Source organism: Ascidiella aspersa, chromosome 7 (genome assembly GCF_963924565.1).
Source record: "Ascidiella aspersa chromosome 7, kaAscAspe10.2, whole genome shotgun sequence".
NCBI lineage: Eukaryota > Metazoa > Chordata > Ascidiacea > Phlebobranchia > Ascidiidae > Ascidiella > Ascidiella aspersa.
Window position 1 is genome coordinate 5,621,128 of NC_139453.1, and position 22,355 is coordinate 5,643,482.

At 33.8% G+C, this 22,355-nt stretch overlaps 1 protein-coding gene across 1 annotated transcript in view; it reads right to left on the bottom strand.

Moving 5' to 3' along the window:
- Positions 1–58: 58 nt before the first annotated feature.
- The window catches only part of LOC146137400 (uncharacterized), a 28,076-nt gene continuing 5,779 nt past the window's right edge, over positions 59–22,355 (bottom strand). Inside the window, exons 7-18 of the mRNA XM_083393342.1 lie at positions 22,053–22,137; positions 21,792–21,867; positions 21,442–21,490; positions 19,864–19,967; positions 5,060–5,204; positions 4,194–4,320; positions 3,585–3,725; positions 3,292–3,423; positions 2,849–2,939; positions 2,359–2,511; positions 1,009–1,191; positions 59–449 (exon numbers count right to left, since the gene is read on the bottom strand). Coding sequence (XP_083249468.1) covers positions 282–449; positions 1,009–1,191; positions 2,359–2,511; positions 2,849–2,939; positions 3,292–3,423; positions 3,585–3,725; positions 4,194–4,320; positions 5,060–5,204; positions 19,864–19,967; positions 21,442–21,490; positions 21,792–21,867; positions 22,053–22,137 — 1,454 coding nt within the window. The 3' untranslated portion in view covers positions 59–281. The remainder of the gene's footprint in view (positions 450–1,008; positions 1,192–2,358; positions 2,512–2,848; positions 2,940–3,291; positions 3,424–3,584; positions 3,726–4,193; positions 4,321–5,059; positions 5,205–19,863; positions 19,968–21,441; positions 21,491–21,791; positions 21,868–22,052; positions 22,138–22,355) is intronic.

The window sequence follows — 22,355 nt, forward strand, 5'->3', positions numbered from 1 at the left end:
ATTTTAAGCAAGATTCCAAGAAATAAGACTAAGTATTGTTTATTTGTTCAAAGCCGAAAATATCGAATACCATACAGAAATAGGTAAAAATGCAAATAAATATATACTTTTTTGGGATAAAAGCAACCATTAGGAACAACAATATCAGCAGCACCTTTAAAAAGTGAATGCGATAAAATAAATGCATAGAAGAAAAAATCGACACAATCACAGTAAGCTGTTTTTTGCATAAGTACGTTCAAAACAAGGCACTAAACATACAAAATCACAATGATAATTAATCATTTCAGGTTTAAAAGAAACTCTAGGGAATCCAGTGTAGACTTGACTCTTCTACTTGTTATTTCCCACGCTTGCATATCTGTAGAGGGATCTCGTTGGTCTCGTTGCGCAACTTGGCTGAAGGTAAGGGAGAAAAACTGCCATAGTGAAGCCAGATGAACGTTGATCTGCAAACACAGTAAATAATTTGGCTGCTATACAATTATCAGATACATACAAACAATCTACTAGTATAACAGATTTACAGCGAACCAATTGCTTTTCTTGTAACAACGAAATATAAACAAATAGTTAATTTAGACAAGTGTTTTTCAATCTGTTCTATAGGCTCGCCGTTTGACTTGGTAAGTTTTATATGCTTTTTTATAAATTTTGGTTATGAAAAAGATTTCTCAAAAATTTAGAACATTGCGAAAGCATAACGAATACCAGGCTTACATTAATTAAATTCGCACTATTTAATGCTAATTTCTTATGTTTTGTTGGCTTACAAAAAAATTAGTAAAGATAATTTGGGCTCACTTGTGCTTTTTAAGTACCAGATTTCATGGTTAATTTTTAAATATGGAGTTCTCTTAAAATTCCTGATAGGTTGGTGGTATTACAGAAATATAAAAAATCTGGTTTCGCGGTCAATTGTTTAGTCTGCCACCCTGGGTTTATTTATTATTGAAACAACAAAAAAACCTTCGTGTCTGTTATGGATAAAATATATTTAATACATACATTGAATAGATTTTTGTTCTTGGGCCACGAGGAGCAGGCATGCTGTATCTTCCTCATACAAACGGGACAAAGCAGCATCGGTTGGTTAAGTGCCTCCTCCGAAGACGAACTTGCGTTCATGAGGCAGGAGAACATTGTGCAGTGGTTCAAACCGAATACGTGGCACGTTTCGTGAACAACAATCTGTAAAGACACAATGTTGCACTGAATATGTGATATGGGGAATCACCTTAACCCTTGCAATATAAATGTCGATCTTAATTACTGATCAGTAACAGCAGAATACTCTACTGCTAGCAATTCGGGTTAGACACTATTAGGATGTAGATATATTTTGCCAGCAAAGGAATTCATTTAAATAAAGACATACCGACGATGCCTTTGCTGGTCAAATATATATATATATATATATTTATAGAACTTTTAATACTGTTCGACCTGAACTGCTAGTTTTGCTGGACTATATCGCAGTTGTGAAAACATAAATCGCGATATCATCGTTCATGATAATGCTATATTAAAAATACTACAAAACGAGAGGGGTGCCACTGGTTAAAATAACTTGAGTTTGACTCCGGCCAAATGTGCGATTTCAAGTCCCGAGTCAGGCGTTGACTCTTCCGCCTGTATTTCACCAATTCACCTAATTCCAATCGGGTGGATATTTAGCAATCCACTCATAGAGGTATCATAATAATTCATCCACCCACAGTACATGGGTGGAAATTATTCCACCATATGCTATTCCGCCTTTACAATTTACAGTTGGCAACCATACTAGTTTTGAAATTAGGGTGGTTTTACATGGTAATTGGTCATACTCGAGTCCCCGACTCCAGCGTAATAAATCGACTCTGTCAAGTCCCGAGTCTGACTTCCACTACCTGGTTTGTAACCTAAAACAAACTTAAACTTGCAAAATGGCATATTTTGTATGGAGAAGTGATCACAGGCGTAGCCACCCCCCCTAAAAAAATGTCCAAAATCCCCCCCCCCCCAAAAAAATGTCCAAATACTGTACCCCTAAAAATAGGTATATAAGCAGATTTTATATGTGAGATAATCACTTTCGTTTCAAGTAATGAACTATAGTTTACCTGCTCAGCACACATATTGTTTTTCTATGCATCGATAGACAGTGTCCCAAACCAAATGATGTTACCAGATATTTTGAGCTGACTTGCGATTTGGGGTAATTACCCACAAAATAGTAGTTCTGCATTTTTATTGAGGTAATTTTGACAAAGAAATGAGAACCTATTTTTGAACGCTGAATTAAGTCAAATTGAATGCACATATTTGACCATTTTAGTGCTATGTATTCTTTAATTTAATAACTGATTTTATTACCTTTATAACTTTCCAGAGAACAGTCGAATTAATGGCGGAGATGTCCTTCATATCACTTGGCTCAATTCCCACTTTATTTCCCTTGAAACCTTTCAAGTATGTCGGGTCGAATCTCCCGAAACTTGCCACACAGCAGTAATGGTTGAAGCTTGCCTGAAACAGTATAAAGCACTGCTCTGCAACATATGTATAACTAACTACATGTTTCACGATGTGTGTTGATGATTAGTGTAATAGTGTAGCCAGAATAGGATTAAAGTGGTATTACTTATGTTAAATCTATCATCCTAATAAATCAATACATATTTTTTTTACGTAAAGACAGATTTATACTAAAAAAATATATAAATAACGGTAGAGGGCTTTAGGCATAGTAGCCCATATACTGGGACACACAATACAAATGTTACAATGTTAAATCGTTTTGCTGTAAATACAAAGATGCCAGCAATACAATATAATTATTATTAACAAAGCTTATTTGACAAACCTGGCCAAGAACAAAATTAAGGTCCTCAGTTGGATATAAGTCATTCCAGGATACAGCAATTATGCAGAAACAATCTTTTGACATCTTGGACCTAGTACAAAATTAGTGTAATGTTTACCTGCATTGGTTAATTTAAGGCAGTGTTTCTCAAGCTCTTTTCATGATGACCCAAACACTAAGCGTTCTTTTAGATTTTTTAAAATTTTGGAAAAACATTTTTTTTCTAAAAATTTTGGAAAAATCTTGCTCAGAACAAATCTCAATAAATATAACATGTGAACTACTGCAGTCGGCGACTCATCCAAATCAAATGGCTACCCAAGTTTAGTTCACAACCAACAGGTTGAGAAACACTGATTTAAGGCTACTTCACATTAATTAGCAAAAAGTTGTTAAACTTACTGTTCTCAACAATACGTACACTAAGACAAGACTTAACTTACTTTAAGATAGAAAAGAAATCTGTGACAAGGTACTGATCTTTCTTTGTTAGTGAGTGTTTTCGTTTCTTGACTTTTAGATCAGCAATGTTGCATTCAGGCAAGATTTCAACTTCACAGCCGGAAAAAAACAATCTAGAAAAAATGAAAACTTTTCAAATAACATCCACATATCTCTTTTGTCCCAAAAAAGAATATACACTCTAATATTTAAAAGACCGGACACTTGAAAATTATTGTAATTATTTAACACTGTAATCACTAAAAAAAACCAACACCACATTGTACCTATTGACCTTAAAAAGTCTACCAGTAAATTCCAAAAGTTTTTCTTGCTGTCGTGCAAAAGAAAGCAGTTTAAGAACTCTGGAAAAGGACCAACTGGAAGCAGACATAGTTTTAAGGCAGTTGTATTAAGCTTCATGCCGTCAAACCACCTAAAAATGAATAAGAAAAGTTGGAAAATAATATTTTGTTTATACATTGTTAAAATTATTTGGGAACACTAAACACGGATCTGTTCATTATCTTCAGTAGAAAGAGAGAATGAATCTTTTATCTATTATTTGGGCCACTCTCTTTCTACTGAAGATAAAATTATTTCTTTTGTAAAAAATGTCACACACTGGCAAAGTCAAGTTACATAACAATACCTAATGCACATAATCATTTAAATTAACATTTATAAATGTTTGCCAGAAAAATATATAGTTGAATAGCAGTTTGCTGCATTGGACCTTTATTGGTTTGTTATCTTGGAATAGGATTCATTTTAATCCTGTAAAATCAGGGCTAAAAGTGTCCATTTTATGACTTCTGATTGGTAGCCAGAATTTCGTATTTACATCTATTAATATAGCGTAAGTAGTGATCTGCTATTATAAATTCCAACAAATTTTACAAACCTATTAAATCTATTGAGGGCAACATATTGTTTCCACTGATCAAATGTCTGCATTTCAGTAATGTCCGGACAAGGCTCCAAACGTTTAAAGACAGAAGACAAAGCAGCGTTAATCGATGGTGTGAATTCTAAAAAATATTCAGTAAATTATTTTTTAACTCCAATTAACTTGTTCAAATAGTTGGGGAGCACACTTCCATATAATTTCTATGCAAGTTATTCAAGAATTTGACTCAACAAACAAAACAGCACCCAGCATAATTAAATAACAATTAGGGAGGTGTGATAATAGCGGTTTGGAGTCAATACCCAATGTCAAGTGGTAGTATAGATTCTTGTCCAATACTAAGGTGGTATCGGAGACATTTCAACTATGGTTTGCTATCTATAGCAGTAAATCTACCTTAAGGTTTAGGTTAAACAATGGGTGGTAACCAAGTTCTAACAATCAAGTAAATTTTGGTCTAATAACCTGAAAAATACTATTTTATATGATAGGGTCGCAATTATTTCTGCCAAAAAATCGGTACTGGAATAAAATGTCCAGTATTGGATATCCCCACTGTCAAGTTTAATCAAGAACATAATAAAATCATGGTATACATTATGCTTGAAAATTTTGGTATTATATCAAACTGACAACATATCAAACAAACTTAGTGAAACTACATAAAAACTACAAGAGAATATGTAAGGCATAAGTTCGGTTTTACAAATTAAATATGAATTGAACTGTATTTAACTAATGTCAGATGATGGCCCATATAAATAAAGGTGTCTATATTATACCAAAACTCATGATGGTAAAGCATTAACATTGACAATTTTACTGTATTTACATATTTTACTACCAAATTAAACATACACCTTTGCAAGCACATGTTGCCTTTGAGCAAGATTGCAGCGCGTATTGGTAATATCGATGTGAGCTCGGAGTCAAACGATTAAGATCACCCAGAATCTGCTTCATATCGCCAGTTACATGGTGGTACTTGTTCATTTTCTTTGCTGCCTGAGATAAGGTTTTTAAATATAATTTTTTGCTTTAACTTTTAAGCTTGGTGTTTCTCTACATTTAGCACATTATTATTAATATTATTTTAAAAATCAATTCTTTATGAAAAATATAGAAACAAAACCCCTTCGCGAGTCAAAAAACAAACCATGACCAATCCAAGTTTTTTTCCTGTGTACATCAGTTGTTTCCTAAGCATCTCTTTCAATACTAACACAGCCAGCGGCATTTAATGATAATGATTTTAATCATTAAGCAAAAAAAATGTTATTATTGCGCAATAGAAGAAACCCAACCAACAAAATAGTTTTAAAGCATGGTTTTCTATTTCATGTACAAACATGTTTCACAAAAAACAGTTTGTACATTAACAATAAGTCAGCTTTTCAATTAAATATTATACAGAAAATTAATTTTTTACACTTATTACTTTTCAAAACACACTTATCATTTTTAAAACAGTACTGAACCACACAAGATTTTTCCGCAACCACCACTCTTTTCTGTTGTTATAACAAAAAACTGCAACAAGTGAGTAGTTTACATGTAACGAAGCTTCACAGAGGATTCTGCTTGCCAAATTAGAAAAGTCAAAGCCAAATTAGAAAGTCTATATACATAACAACTTACATTTTACTAATATGTGAAAACTATGTAATCAAATTTTTGCAATCACAGGCTTCATTCTTGCCAGCAATAACTCATATAGCAACCACATGGAAATATTTGGAATTTTCTGGAGATAGGCGCTGGACATGGGTGTAGCCTGTAGAGAGAGTTTTTAGGCGCCCTGGATTTCTGAAGGGTATCAAAACATCCTGGAATTTGATCAAGTTACACTCGGAATTAGTGTGCAAATCTACTAAATATATGTTAAAGACGTGTCACCAAAGCACAGTTTAAGTTGCAAAAACATTTGTGAAAACCGTCAGATTTACAAACCAAAGTGCTGAACTTACAAAATATAGCTTCACCCATGACATTCATCTGACCTGTAACCTTTGTTCAAACATGGCATGAGACCATTCCCCTTTTTTGTTAGCAGATTAAACTATGTAAACACAAATTTTATCTTATTTATGCATCTGGTAAGTAGTGTTTGGGGAATTTTTCACCTTAAAAGGCAAACTATAAACAGCAAAAGAATCACCAACTTTGTATAACTTAATGCATTCAACCCCCTTTTTCTCATATTACTTACCCATTTTCAATTGCAAAAAAGGGTCAGTTGAAATTTAATACAAGCCCGTCGAGATAGTTTAGGGCAGGGGTTCTTAAACTTTTTTCACTGCGGACCCCTAAAATTATTTTTTGCCTCACGGTAGACAAGAAAATATTAAAAATGATCTCATAAATTGACGTCACAATCAAATAGCCTGTCAGAAATATGCTGATGATTTAAGTAAAAAGGAGTCTAACATTCAGTGCTAAAACTGTTCATTTTTAATTAAACTCTTTTTTAATTTGATTACTTTTCAAACGGAGTACTTTACACTAATATTTCAATTTGGCCTTCATGGATCCCCTGAAATTAGTTCACGAACCCCCAAGGGGTCAATGGACCCCAGTTTAAGAACCCCTGGTTTAGGGTTTAGCTTTAATAAGTCTAAATAAAGGTTGCAAAACCCTGATGTAGGACAAGCTTATAGGCTGATAAGAACTCTGTGTTTGGGGTTAAACCTCTTCTGGTAAAATGTACATCAACCCAACAATTGAGCCTGAAATAGACAGAACTTTCAACCTGCTTTTCTAACTTTGAATTGCAATATAACACATCACTTAGTGTAACATTATTTCTAATTCTCAAAACACGCAGTGATGTTGGGTTAATACAATAAGAAACGTTAACCCAAAGCATTAGCTTTCAATCGCCACCAACGCATAAACAAATTTGTTATTCAGTATTTTTAAGATAACACAACAATCAAGGCCTATGTAATAATACAGATATGCCACAATAAATTTGGCGATTGCTCTGCTCACCAGGTCTTCATGTATGCTATGACTTTGTCAGCAAGTATAACATAAATGCCATTATCATAAAGTATTGTGAATAATATAATTAAGTACCGCGTTCATAAACTACTGTTCAATGCACAATTTCATGTTTATAACTGGAATTAACTGTTTGAGAAGTTGAACTTGACAAATGACAACAGCTACATTAATACATTTGTTTTATCTCTTCCCACAACTGTAACACCCATAAGACATTTATCTTCGAAAAAAGCAAATAGTAAAATACATAAACATAACTTACCTAAATAATCCGTCTGAACAACTTTGGTGGAAATTAAATAAACCCAAGCAATGCATTGCTAGAACTAAACACAGAAATGTGTAGAATACCTACTACTATGAACAATTTAAAGCAGTTCCCCCAAAATACTGGTTGAATAATTAATATTGTCAAATAACATTAGAACTTCCTCATTTGGCCTCAAAGTTCTAATGTTTTGCAAATTGGATGGCATAATTTATACAGAGTGTCAACAGAAATAACAATTAACTTAAAATTTACAATTAGTATCATAATATGAATCCCAATACTTTATTACCAATGTAATAAAACTGTATCCCATAGGAGCATTTATGGATCCTACAAAAGTAAAGCTTTTGAAATACATAGGGCATAAAATAAAAATTGATTTTATATAGATTGTAACAAATGAGTTAATGTGGAGAAAAATTTGAGAAAAAACACAGTAAATAAACTTAATGAGTAGACGTACAATTTAACTATGTACACAAATGTGTAAATAGTTAGAAACTATAAACAACTTGTCAGAGTAATTACTTCATTTTAAAACCAAGATAGAGAAATTAGAAATTCAATTTGTGTGAAACTTTAGCTTAGCTTTGTTTAAAAAAAAGCAGTATATATCTTGTTTAGTCATAAATTTACATACCTGTATTGACTCGTCGGACCGACACCATCTTTATAGAAATTTAAACTTCGGGAATTTTGCTGACATCCATTTTGGCAACTACCATGAAAAATTGTGTAAAGAAACAACATTGCTTGATATCAACTAGGCACCAGTCATTAAGATGGTAGAAAGGACCTCTTTTTGTCACTCACATTTACTGTTTTTTCACACACAAATGCTCAACACACGTCATACAAAATGTTAGACAACTGAAAGTAAATGCTTAAAAAATAATATCCTAAATATTTTTAGTGTTTGTCGATTTGTCCACATGTGCTTCGTGCTGTCTGTTTATTGCAACAAATGATGTGTCAAAATGGTAAGCTTTCAATCGTAAGGCACACTGTGTTGAGTAACAAAGTATCTCACATTAGAAGTAACATTGCTTGCAAGCTTCATCGAAGACATTGGATCAATATTAATGTAAATAGAAATGGTATAGGCTTGACAAAGGTTTTAGTTGTACTTTAACCATTGAGTTGTCATCATATAAGCAATCAGAAAAATCTGTTTAAACAAGGAGCGAAAGGGCCTTAAATCTTTGTGATAACAGTGCAAAACTAAAGTATTATTAGCAAATTTACATTTGAAAATACAATAATATAAATAAATTAATAGTGCTTTAGGTCACAACTTGATGTATTTTCAAGCATTTATGTTGTTTAACTTAACAAGAAAGTTCTCTGGGTATCTTTTCTTCAATACACTATCCAACACATCTTGCTTCATCTTTAAAACGCATAATGCCAGAGTATTATTAAGACTTTAGGCTGTGTAATAGGGGAAAATTGTTCGCAATCAAGCATTTGTGTTATGTTAGTTTACTCGGTACAGCGGACATAAGACAGGTTATACTTTAAGCGCATCAACTCAAATCCGCTTTTTCAAAGTAAGGTCAATTGCCAATTATTTCTTTACAAATCATGCCAAGGAAAATCCTTTTTAAATAAGCAATCAGGAATATTTCATACACAAAAAATTCTAGAAATTTATTGTAGTTGCTAACCAAAAAGAGTTGAATATACTGTTGCTACCAGGCATTGATTCAATTGTAAAATTGTTTTTCAGGTATAAATTACCAACGTTTCAACAACTTTTTGGGCAATCTTCGTTAAGGCAATATTATAGCAACTATAGGGAAAAATTTTCAAATAGGTGGTCGAAGCGTTGGTACTTCAACAAAATTTTCCCGAAAGAACAATTTTTACAATTAAAAAGTGTTGATATTTATAACATTTGCTAAAAATTGAAACTGTCAAACACAACATTTGTAAATGTGTGACTCCTGTTCGAACCCCTACAATAGGATGCACCTCACGTAGTACTAAGGTGACTACCACAGCCACAGCAGCACCTATACTGAAAATAAGAAACCAGGCAATTGGACAAAATTAGACAGAGGTAGGTTATTTTACAAACTACTTGAACGGCATATAACAGAAGCAATATGTAAAATGAATTATTGACGAGTAAGTAAGTTAAAATATAGTGTATTCTCATGGTAATGTTTGGCATTTGAAATGTAACGCATTAGACGTAATGTAGTCAAACGCCTCTTAAACGTCTCAAATCTGCGATCAAACCTCTAACGACAAAACCTGTTGTTTTAAGTGGCAAATTTTTCTGTTGCTTCAGGCCAAAACGCACTTTCCGAAATTTGTACAGATACAGAAATAATGAGTAATAGCCCATTCGCTCTAACTAACTTTGACATCAGTATGTAGACTAAAGTTGTACTCTTACTTATAATTGAAGTCTTGACTACTTACTTTATATAATTATTTTTATGTTTTTTGTAAATTAATATGCTAGTTCGTCATTTGGTTTCCTGTAACATATACAAATTAATATTAAAGTTTCATGTTATTTTGAAGATTTGACAGATTATTAAGCAGAACAACTAAATCAAAATAAATAATATTACAGGATTTTCACAATTTTATGCAAAAAATCAAATAAATTCAAAAACTTTTCAGAGAATATTTTTAGTTTTTTCAAGACCTTAAATTGGGTCGCTCAACGTTTTTTTAAATTTTATTCGAAAACAAAACAGTATAAATGTCATGGTCAGTTCAATTCAAAAAAAAAATATATATATATAAATAAAACCTTTAAGCTGGGCATAAAAAAATTTTAAGACTTTCAAGAAACAAAGATTTTTTCAATACGTAAATCCAATTCAAAGACTTTTAAAAATTAAAAGACTTCAGCACAACCCTGTATTAACTCCAAAATTAATAAAATTAACGGTTATAACCGGCATTAAAATAGTTACTTTCGATTGAATAATTGTTTTTTTTTAAACACATATCGATAATTTCTTACCTGAGCAATCGTTGGTTCAACGATCATATTGCGTGGACCATTGCTTTATGTAAGCCATATGTTCTGATTTTTCATCGTCTTTTTATTCACAAAGGAAAAATTACAATGAAAATACGGTATATGCCCTGTCATCACAACACAATTTCACAATGCTACTCTTGCAAATACACCCAAGTAGTGCTTTAAGTTTAATAGATAAAAAGTTGTATACCCCTAAAGGAAAAGCCTGGGCAAAGTTGGAATGTACACGAAAATGTAATTTTAAAAGCTTTGAATAACCCCTGAATAAAATGGGGGGTGGGGGGGTGACTTTGCTGTTACACAATGCTTCCTCTATAAAGCGCTTTCCAGTGCACTGATGATAAGCATTTATCACTTCCAAACAGGTTACAGGTTTTCTTATATTAGAAGTGCCTTAGAGCAGTGCGCTTCAACCGGTGTGCATGGTGCACCCTAGAGTGCACCAAAGTATGCATGGGGTGCATCACAAACTCTTAATGAACCAATAATGTTACATTGTATTTAGGGTTGCAAAAGTCCCGGGAATTTTCAGAGCCGAAACTTTCCATGGAAATTTTGGAAATTAACGGAATTTTGGGAAATTTTCGGAAACTTTTAAAACAATCTTAGTTAGATATTGAAACAGGAAAATAATGGCCTTATACTGTTTAGATTAAAAGTACTATGTATAACTAAAATACTTAAGAACATGCAAACACATGGTTGCAAAAATGAATCATCACCAATCCGTTTTTTACAAACAAAAGCAACACTGACGGGTCTGGGCCAAATATCCCCAGCTTACGGTAGCTAAATCTTAAATATTTGTTGTTTTGTGAGTTACAAAGTCATTGCACTAGTTCAGAGATCAACTTAAGGCCAGGCTCGTCAAAGTAATTCATCCGCCCCTATATGACAAACAAGACACGAGTCCATTTCACATACTTTTTGCCTATTTTAACTAAAGTGTGAAAAAATTTTCCACTTAGCGCAAATGATCGTCATACATCCGCTTGGTTTACGTTTTGTAATGTCTTCTCAAAAGATTAGTGCTTTACCGTTGCGGCGTGGAAAGCTGACAAGTGTGTCACGGACCAGCGGAAAACGTATTCAAACTTTTTTGACCTTTTTTTAACATTTTATTATTTTTGGCAGTGTAATAAAAACTTAAAAGAAATACCGGTATACCAAAAAAAATTGTATGCCTGACTGTTGTGGTGCAAGTTGTATTACTGTTTTTGTGTAAAGTTTAAAGATTTTATATTATACAATAGTACGCGCAAGACCTTTTAAATAAGCAGGGTGCATGAGTTCGTCACAACAACTTTAAGGGTTCACCAAACCAAAAAAGGTTGAAGAGCAGTGCCTCAGAGCAGTCCTTCTCAATGGTGCATAGGCGCTAAAAGTTAGAATTTCTATTCAAGGAAAAAATGAAAGTTAGATCAAGTTACCCTCACATATATTATGCAAAATCCACTCCAAAACAATGAAGAACATTGCCCAAAATATGACCAGTGTGCGAAACTTTCTTTACTTGTATTGTGGAGAAACTACCTGCAGGAAAGCTTTAAGTTGTTAGCATCTTTAGATATACCAACCAAAGTGCTGAAATCACAAAATACAGTTGTGTTAAAGGAGGCCAAGCTTAGGCTGATTACTCTGGTTTAAGAGTTACTGTTCCTCTGGTTAAACAACGCTGGTAAAATATATGTCACTCCAATACTCCACTAACTGAGTCTACTGTCAACCTGTTTTTTGTAATTTTGAAATTGTGTTACAACACTATTACATGTAATGTAACAATTCCTATATTGTAATAAGCTGTGATAATCTGTTGGACGCAAGAAGACCTTCACAGGGGCGCCTTGAACGCATGTTAGAGTTGTTACATTTTTCACGTTCCTGCTATCTTGCATATGAACTGCTGTTATATATCGCTCTATTACAATGTTTTTCAAGCTTCTTAAAACTTGAAATTTAAAAACGTTGAATTCATTACAGCTCTGCCAGTGTTTATATGTTTTCATAGGTCTATGTCAACAATAAAATATTTGGAAACCACTGCTACAACAAAACCTAACAAATTAAATCATCAGCTCAGCTTTTCAAAGTTAAGGCAACTTGAGCTTAAAAAATGTCATTGAAAAATTTCAACTTTCTTGCACTAATTATTAGAATAACGAGCTAATATTTAAATGGTAATTAGTTTTAGGGCTATATACCAAATAATAATGTATTCCGATGCTTCACTGAAACTGACACATGTTTTAGTAATAATAACGCTCGTCGTACCCTTGCTATAAAAAAGGAATTCATATGTTACCATAAAACAATTTTTTGGCTTACAAAAATAGCCTTAATGCTTTCAAAAAGCTATTGTTCGAACAAACCAAGAGATTTTTACAATTTATTTGTTTGTTTTTTTAATAATTTTAACTTGGGAGTTGACAAACATAAAATAGGTTTTCTGTAAAATAAGCATGTTACCTCTGCACTTTACTCAAACAAACACAGTAAAACCCCAGCACTCAATTTAATTTTTTTACGCATTCCGCTGAACTTGCCCATGTCAGTCAAAGAATACAAAAAATCAAAAAAGATTTTCCACAAAGCTTAAATTTAATTGTTTATACACACCTTGAGTTTATTTTATCAATTTTTTTTTGCAGAAAAATATGAATCTTCAATTTGTTTTGCTTTTTGCAATGATTTTTTTTTGCAGTTAGATTTGCATTTTGCAAATTGGGACAAAAAGTTGCAATGAACGCAAATTAACTCAACTTTGGATTTTGCAAGATCCTTAAGCAACTTTTTTGGAGAAGATCCTTAAGCAACTTAATATTGAGGGCTGTAAAAAAGTTAGTGCTAAAATTAGTGCAAACGTAAATTAATTATGACACACAGCATAAGTTTTTCACATATGCTGGCTCCAGTTTGCACGGCTCAAAGTCTATTTTCCAAAATCATCTGATAGTAACCCCACATAAGTTTCAAAAAACTTAAAAAGAGGCTCACAAGAACAAAAAGTTTGGGAACCACAGTCTTTTGAAGACGTAAGTGAACCATCTAAAGATGGACTAGTTTTTACTGCAAAAGAATACGAAGTTACTATTGACTTAACAAATTCTTGACAATTACACTGCGCATAACGGCATAACCTCGCTGAATATTGGCCTAAAGTTGACCTTAAGTAACCCTATAGTGCATTTTGTGGATGGCCAGCACGTTTTACAATGTAATGTTACTTTTGCAACTTAACGCATTTAGGGAAATTGCAAACTCCACACCAGACATTACACATTGATCGCTCGCCCAATAACGCTTGATTGACACTTAATTATTAGACGAACGTTATCACGAGACGCGGTAACTAGTGGCCCGAAAAAACGCTGACACTGCACTACCAGGTTACATTTAAAGCAAGCACTGTAAATTGGTCGCCGCAGCGACAGGCCAACTTAACACGCGTTTGTGCAATTAGGCGCAACAATCCGCAGTAAAACATTAAATTATATCGGTTCCAATTACCCAAAATAAACGGCAGAATTGGATTTGAATCCAGATGGGAAGGATTTGATATTATACTTTGAACATCTCTATTTGTTGCTTGCGTTTATTTCTGCCTTTTTCCTTTTGTGCTTTCCATCTATTGTACAAGCGTTCAGTGTCATTCACCCTGACGAAGGAGGCTTGTCTAGGTTGCCGAAACGTTGGTATAGAATTAAAATTACCATTATGAGGAGCTGTTTTTGATTTATATTAACATAAGTTGGTCACTTCTGGCCTATGAGATATACAGGGTTTCTCTTCATGAGCAAAGTTGAATTTAAATTAGTGTTTTTTGCTACGAATGTCTGATAGACATTTTGAAAACAAAGTATCGCTATCAAATGCCAAATTAGAGCATCAATATACGTAAAACAATCAACATAGACAAAATTAAAACATTAAAATGTCATTTTTCGAAAAAAAATTTTTTTTAATATTATCATCGTTGCATTGACTTGCAAATCTTAACTGAAAATCTTGTATTAATTTGGGTTACTACCACTTGGCTTGCATAGCGGCTGATCCAATATTAGCGGACATCCCTAGTTTTTACTAGGATTTCAAAAACCTGCCTTGCAACACTATATACGGATCTGTTCATAAGTTTAATGGTGAAATCAATGGCCCAAATAGACTGATGATGGCATGAGCATTTGCCGAAACGTTTGAACAATAAAGCATGTCGTTTTTTACGTCTATTTAGGCCGTTATTTTCACCATTAAACTGCCTTGCAAAGTTTTGTGACCTTTTTCTGTAACCCAAGCAGGGGAGGCATAGGTTGTTAGCGGAAAGAAAGGACACAATTCACGAAACATTTGGAATCACTGTACTAGTCTACTAAACTGCAATTATGATATCAATGTTGAAATTATTGCTAACTGTTCCCATAACCTAGGATTGTCTCACAACATGCTGAATCAATCAATTTTTTTAGGTATTTAAGAAAGCAAACCTTTAATTTTTTTCCACTACAATGTTTTATTATTTACATTCAAAAGATGGCAGAAGTGTCTTTTTAGAACCATTTCAGCGAAACAATATTTTAAGTTAACACAATATCATAAGTGGCAGCAAATATTGTCAAACGCTCTGCTTCGTCAGTCAAACCAAACTATCTAGCATTAAAATTCACCGAGGTTAGCATATCTTGGTAAAAAATATAGAAACATATTGGATAACGTAATAAAAAGTACAAGATTTCACATTGCAAAAGTGAGATATCTGTTCTAACTTTTAGTGTAGGTTAGAACACATTCAAAAACAATTTACAACACACAAAATGCCATTGACCTAGCCATGTTTTCAGGAAAATGAAATATTTCATTGCAGAAGCAACATGATTTAGAAAAAAAAGTTTTATGTCATGCTTGCACATCAACCAAAATTAGAAATAGCATTTTCAATTTTATTTTTGTATTGAAACAGCAAACTATCTAATAGTTGATCAGACGGACATTAGGCCATAAAGTTTGTCAGCGGAAAAAACAGCTCAACATCTGTACAAAACAGAATCACAAACATTTTTTGTTAGTGATTTTTCTCATAATGCTTTTTTATTTGTTTTAAAAAGTAATGTTCACCAGATAACCGTCTAGGTTGTCGCAGCACAAACGATTCAAACTGCAGTATTATTTCTCATGTTTGCATTTACTGTTTTGTTTCACAAACACAATGCAACATATCAAGGACTCGAAAAGTAGCGTAGCTCTTCTTGTTTGCCTTGCAACAAAGATGCTGCTGCCATTAACAGTTTGAAAATATCAACAACTAGCCCTTCATGTAAAATAGCCAAAGTTGCCAGTCTTTTTAGGAAAGGAGACAGTTTGTATCAAAAGTCATTCGTAAAAACTTTCTAAAACCGCCGACGCTTTTGCTGACCATCATAATCCATCTCGCCGAAGCTACGTCGCTGGGGATGCTGATTGCCGCTAAAACCAGCAGCACCCATGCCCCCAAACTGCCTGTCAAGACCGCTAATATGGCCCCCTCCCATCATACCGGGGTCACCCCTGGACCCTATCATGGGGCGACTTGAGTCAAATCGTGACTAAAGTTTGTCGATGATAGAGAGCGAAGGTTCCATTGTTCCGTCACATGAAAAAAAAATATTAAAAGGGACGCAAATTAGAAAAGTGCAAAGTGAAAACAATAAAAATTTTAGCAATTGGGATTCCCACATAAAGCAAATTAAAGACAAACAATTGCTTTTGGCACAATAAGTCAGTTTTCACAGTTTTTAAAAGTCAAACTTCAGAAACAAATCTAGGATCATAAAAACATTTACAATTTTACACCTTTTTTATCTTATCTTTCATCTTATAAGTAAAGGAACAAAAAAACAACAGAGTTGAACAACTCACATGTTTTACTGACAACAAGACAACTTTGAACATAGCTACATTAGCAGATGTTAGTAACAAGTTGCAAAATCATATAATACTTTGAACTTATTTGCTTTAGTCGGTAATGTGACGGCACTAGCCCCATGTTCATATCAAATTATAAGTTTGCCAAATGATCTTTTTTTTTTCAATGATCTAGAAAAGTGATTCTCAACCTTTTTTAGAGCCAGAGCCGCATTTCAAACCTAAGGTTTGCAAGGAGCCGCATAAAAAACAACAGTAGGCATATTATTAAAAAACATTAAGAAAGAAACAAGAAAACAACAAAAATACATTACGCTAGCCTAGGCTAACTAACTAACACTGTTGAAACAGCTATTTCTTATTGCCATAGCTTGTCGATCAAGACTAAATATATTATGACGTCACAAACCACAAAATTATTTTAAAGAGCCGGACGGAAGTAGCCCGGGAACATTAGTACTTCGTACTTGGGATCCTTGCTGATCTAATTCATTCACTTTTGATTTCTTTTACTTCCTTTGTTGCAATTCTGCTACTGCTAACTAATTTTTCACTCCGTTAGTGAGAGCCGCAAAATGTACAGTTGAGAGCCGCGGTTGAGAATCACCGATCTAGAATTATTTTAGGCTACTGTAAATTATTAAAGCAACCAATAAGTATCCCTATTTACACAAAAGTCAATGGCCGAACTTAATACTTTTAAGAACAAAAGAATTTCCATGTAAGAATGCATTTGTAGTAAATGTGCAGAATGTTTAAAAGCGTATCAATGCACTTCTGGTCAAAACTTTAAAGACAACAACATATCTAAAAACATATAATTCTACAACTGTACATTCTCTCACCATAGAAACACCAATAGTGAAAAAAACGTGTGTAACACTGTGACAACCAAGTATGAAGAATAAAGATATATTCAGTTCTTGATTTCACAAAGTTGAAAGTCAACACAAAACAAAGTCCTTGCAACAACGAAAAAAAATGCTTTTGTTGTGGGAATCCCAATTCACAATAATTCAAGTTTTTACAATAAAAGTTACAACATTATATCAAGAAAGACCATGTAAGGCACAATGCCAAACATTGTCTCAGTTAATTGCATTAATTCAGCTGACATTTTGTTCTGTCAAATTCTGATTAATGCTACACTTAAAAACCGCATATTTTTATAAAACTTGCATATTTAAAAACTAATTGCATCTAAAAAAAAGTTGTTTAGGAGCAAAATTCAATTATACTATAATCTTGCTAAATTAGTTTCTACTTTAAGTAATGCATATAATTCCCTAATTTACATAAGTTCTGTATTTTTCATACAAAAAACAGTGAGAAAATAATACAAACAAACTTTCAAAATAAAATTTAGTCCGAGCTCCGATACCATTATGCTTTTTTACCTCGATTATAAATAAGGTTGTACATGCTTATATTTTCCACGGTAATGCTATTGCCGGGCCTAATGTTATGCATGATTTCTATGTCACTGATTCCCACTGGGATGTGACACAGCAGGCGAAAGTCTCTTTGACGTCACCATTCTTTTTACGCTAGTCATTTAAATAGCATTATTATGCTGCCATATATGTTGACATGTGTGGTGGATGCTTTTGTAATTGTTAATTTACACAACAAGCAATATCAATTTCAGGATAAAGTGACATTTAGAATTTGATGAGTTGTTTTACTATAATGGCAGTTTATTAGCGGCCTGCTTTTTTTGAGTGAGATATATAAACTACATGAAAAGATCTAGGCAGTCATCAGTCAATGCTTTAAGGTTCAGGCGCCTTGCGACAGTAAACACCAAAATGTCATAGGTAGAGATGTGTAAAATGGATTTTATAAATACATACTGTCAGTTGAATAGTATTTCTAAATGCCTAATTGGACACCTATATGTCTCAATAAGTAAGATTTTGTTTTACCCCAGTGTTACTCAAATGACAGACTGCGTAACGCATGCACAATTAATTTACAAAAATAAGAAACGCCCATAAGCTGACTGAAAGAATATTATAATAGCTCTTCAGACATGTTGCATTTGCATAACTATAATAATATATTTAAACATAGTAACCAGTCTGGAGAAAACTCTCATATCTGTTTTTTAAAGTAATTGGGTGGCACTGGTACTTTTTTTACAGCTAAAATTCAATTTGCAGTTCACATTTCAAATATACTGCTCAAGAAACAGGTATTAAAAATCTACAACATGGTGAGAACTTGAGTTAAATTTCTATTGAACACATCACCACGCTACTGAACTGGCAAAGTGTAAATTTTAATTTTAAGGCCAACCCTGAAAATAGATTTGTTTATTATAACATCCAAATATACAACCACCAGAGTGTACATTTAAAAATGTATAAATGTCAGTAACCTCATTTCAGTAACCTCTTGTCATTGACAGCCCGACTATTTTAGTGATATTTTACATCAAGATTTAATGTTATTAAATATATTACCACAAGGTTGAGAAAGTTTTCTAAATCCAGTTGGGGGTTCACACTAGAAGCATTTCACGTTACTGTAAAGTCTGCAACCTAAAAACGCTTTACGTTGCCAAAAGTTGGAATAATATTTGTAATTTGCTGCTTGTGTTAGGAGCGAGAAAATTTGCCTATGCTGTAGGCAACGCATTCAGTGTGAATTGACTATCACTAACGCTTGACACAGACACAAAGCCATTAGCTTGCTAAAATAAACAAACGACCTGTCGGCTAAATTATTTTTCCAGTTTTACAATTCACAGCTGGGGTTCCCAACCTTTTTTACATCATGGCCCCCTTTGAAAATTTTGAGAAATCAATGGCCCCCTATTTTTTTTAACCTTTTAAAAAATTAGGAAACATCATTTAAATTAAAAAACTGGTTTATACAGTAACCGGTAGTTAGAATGATAAAATGATATATATATAACCCCAATAAACATATTATTTTATTTTCCTGGCTAGGTTGGGAACCCCTGATTTACAGTTATGTCCTATGTACGTTTGAGACTGTATACATGTTTTAAATCCCAATTAACAATAAGCGGCACACAATAGCAAATTTACACTAAGCAAAGGAATCATCTCAAAATGACATTACTGCTTAAAATATAATTTAAGCAAACTGTAACTAAACTGTGTCGGTATTCATTTTGTTGCTGACTAGCAGAGTTCTGATAACAGTTATCCTACAAAAAATATTGATTTATTTTTAAATTTGTTTACAGCAAGGTTGGATAAATTTTTTGCCGTTTTGTTGAGTTAAGCCTCTCTTTACTACTTCAGTCTGATGAACTTTGCGCTAAGTTAGCACATTAGGTGTTCTCCATTATGATATTGCAGCTTACGCTAATTATATTTAAACAGAAAAATTGTCACAACCTGAAACAACTTAAATGAAAACTAAATTAGTTTCTTTTGTTTTTGTTTATAGTCAATAATAACTCTCTTCTGTCATTTTGTTGCGACTAGCAATTCTGTTAATAGTTATCCTACCGGTGCTGGTCCCAATCCGCCCTGCGCACCCATCATTTCTTGAGCGATTGCTTCGTGAAGTAAGGCTGTAGTTGTGTGCGGACTGTTCGGCCTTCCAAAACCAGCTGAACAAAAAATTTGCTTGAACGATATAAAATCACTAACAAATAAACTTGGAGCATAATGGTTAGAAGTTGTAGTAAGACTATTAATCTGATTAAAGAGATATCCAAAACGTTCAAAATGATACCTTCTTCTGTATGGGCTTATTCTTATTACGTTTTACTGATGTATACATTTCTCATAAACTTAAAAGTCAAGCGCGCGTCAGTAATTAGTATCTAACTGTTGTATTCAATGAAACATTCACACATATGTGTGTTAATAGCTGAGATCTAGCCCTTCGAAGCTGCTTTTTGACCAACGACTACGGCTTACGTATAATTAGTACACCGAAAGCCATCGCAGACCCACCAAGTCTGTTGATCTATGATGCAAGCAGGGCAGACTAGAAAAACAACTAGCTTGCAGTGAGGTTCAAACTCACGATCTCAGGTCAAGCCGGGGCTGTCGCTCTACCAACTGAGCTATGATGCAGGCTCAGAAGGGAACGAGTCGAGAAACAACCATACGCCAATGCTTGCTCAATTTGTTAGTACAAGCAACCTCATTGAAGGGGATGCACAGTACCATATCATTTATTCAATGAAACATTCAGACTGATGTGTGTTAATAGCGGAGATCTAGCCCTTCGAAGCTGCTTTTTGACCAACGACTACGACTTACATATAATTAGTACACCGAAAGCCATCGCAGACTCACTGAGTCTGTTGATCTATGATGCAAGCAGGGCAGACTAGAAAAACAACTTCCCTGCAGTGAGGTTCAAACTCATGACCTCCGGTCAAGCCGGGACCGTCGCTGGCTAAGTTGTTTTTCTAGTCTGCCCTGCTTGCATCATAGATCAACAGACTCGGTGAGTCTGCGATGCCTTTCTGTGTACTAACTGTTGTATTTAGCATTATTTTCTTTGGGTGTTAACCTTGTTGTTGTTTATGACCAACAGTTTGTTTATGTCACAAAGTTTAAAAGGTAGCTTGACGTTTACTGTGTTAAAACAGGGCATTCTACATTAAAATTTGTGAGGTAAACATGTGTTTTTTTCTTGTGCAATTGAGAAACCAAGCTCAAAGCGATAGTGACGAAACCACGCTCAAACTGATAGTTAACACTTCCGAGCATATGCTAAAAAGCGTATTCCAAAATAGCAGGCACATTATAGTGTTTGAAGTTAAAACATGGGTGTTGTTTTTTTGCTTTCCATCTGGAATTCAGTCTGTATTGTTTTCATTGCTTGTTATAACCTACATTTAATCCAAATGATATATTTTGTGTACAAATAAAGAATTACTAGATCTTTTTTGGCAGTTTGGGGCTAAATAAAGAGATGAACCCAATCTTTTTAGATAGTATTATGTCAAACGGCAATATTGGTTTTAAATTTTGAACCTCCTAAGCAGAATATAAAACTCATAGTCACAATTAATTGGTGCTTGCCAGGGGTGTGAACATTATTACATAGAATATTGGAATACTAACTTGGCGGGCCACGAGAATAAGGCTCCATTGGATCTTGCTTGTTGTAAGTCTGCAAAAAACATATGGTTTACCATTTTGCTACAGGCTAAATACATATTGCTGATATGAAGTATATTGTACAGATAAGGTAAAATTGCACATAAATTGATTGTTCGTAAACTAAAGAAGGCAAAGTGTAGGATAATAAGTGTAGGATAAGTCCCAACATGTATCTACTTCAACCTAAATTTCATATTTGTAACTGGTCATTTTGAGTTTAAATTTATTTCCTTAGGGTATTTAGTGACTCCCCCCAGCCCCCCCCCCCCCAAAAAAAAATAATCAAATGATAAATATTGTTTTCTCCATACCCCTTCTATCTGAGCTCGGAGCATGTCTTGTCGTCTCTGCATTTCTTCCAACTCGTGTTTCCTAGCATCTTCTCGTCTGTAAACATTTCAAAAAAATTATTATTAAATTTGAGATAAAACTTGCATCCTAAAAAGCTGGCAAATACCAAACTTTTTTTAAATATTGTTTTTCAAATTTTAATAGGAAAAAAAAAACAGTATAAAACGATTAGGTGAGTTCACCTGTATCGCATTACTTTGCTATCAAATGAACAAACTTACGCCATTTCGAGTTGCTGGCGGCGATCCAATTCACGTTTTCTTGCATCTTCCAATCGCTGCAACTCGTCCTGCCTTCTTAACAAATCTGCGGTTCACAATTCAAACAAGTTAATCATAGGAGAATTGCAACTTGAAGTACACATGGTGCCTTTGGAAAGGCTCATCAAAATCTGTTGCCTAATCTGGACTTTAATGCAAGCAAGGTAGGCTAGAAAAACATCTAGCCTGCAATGAGGTTTCAACTCACAATCTCCGGCCAAACAGGGCCGTGGCTCTACCCACTGAGATACACAGGCTTAGTGA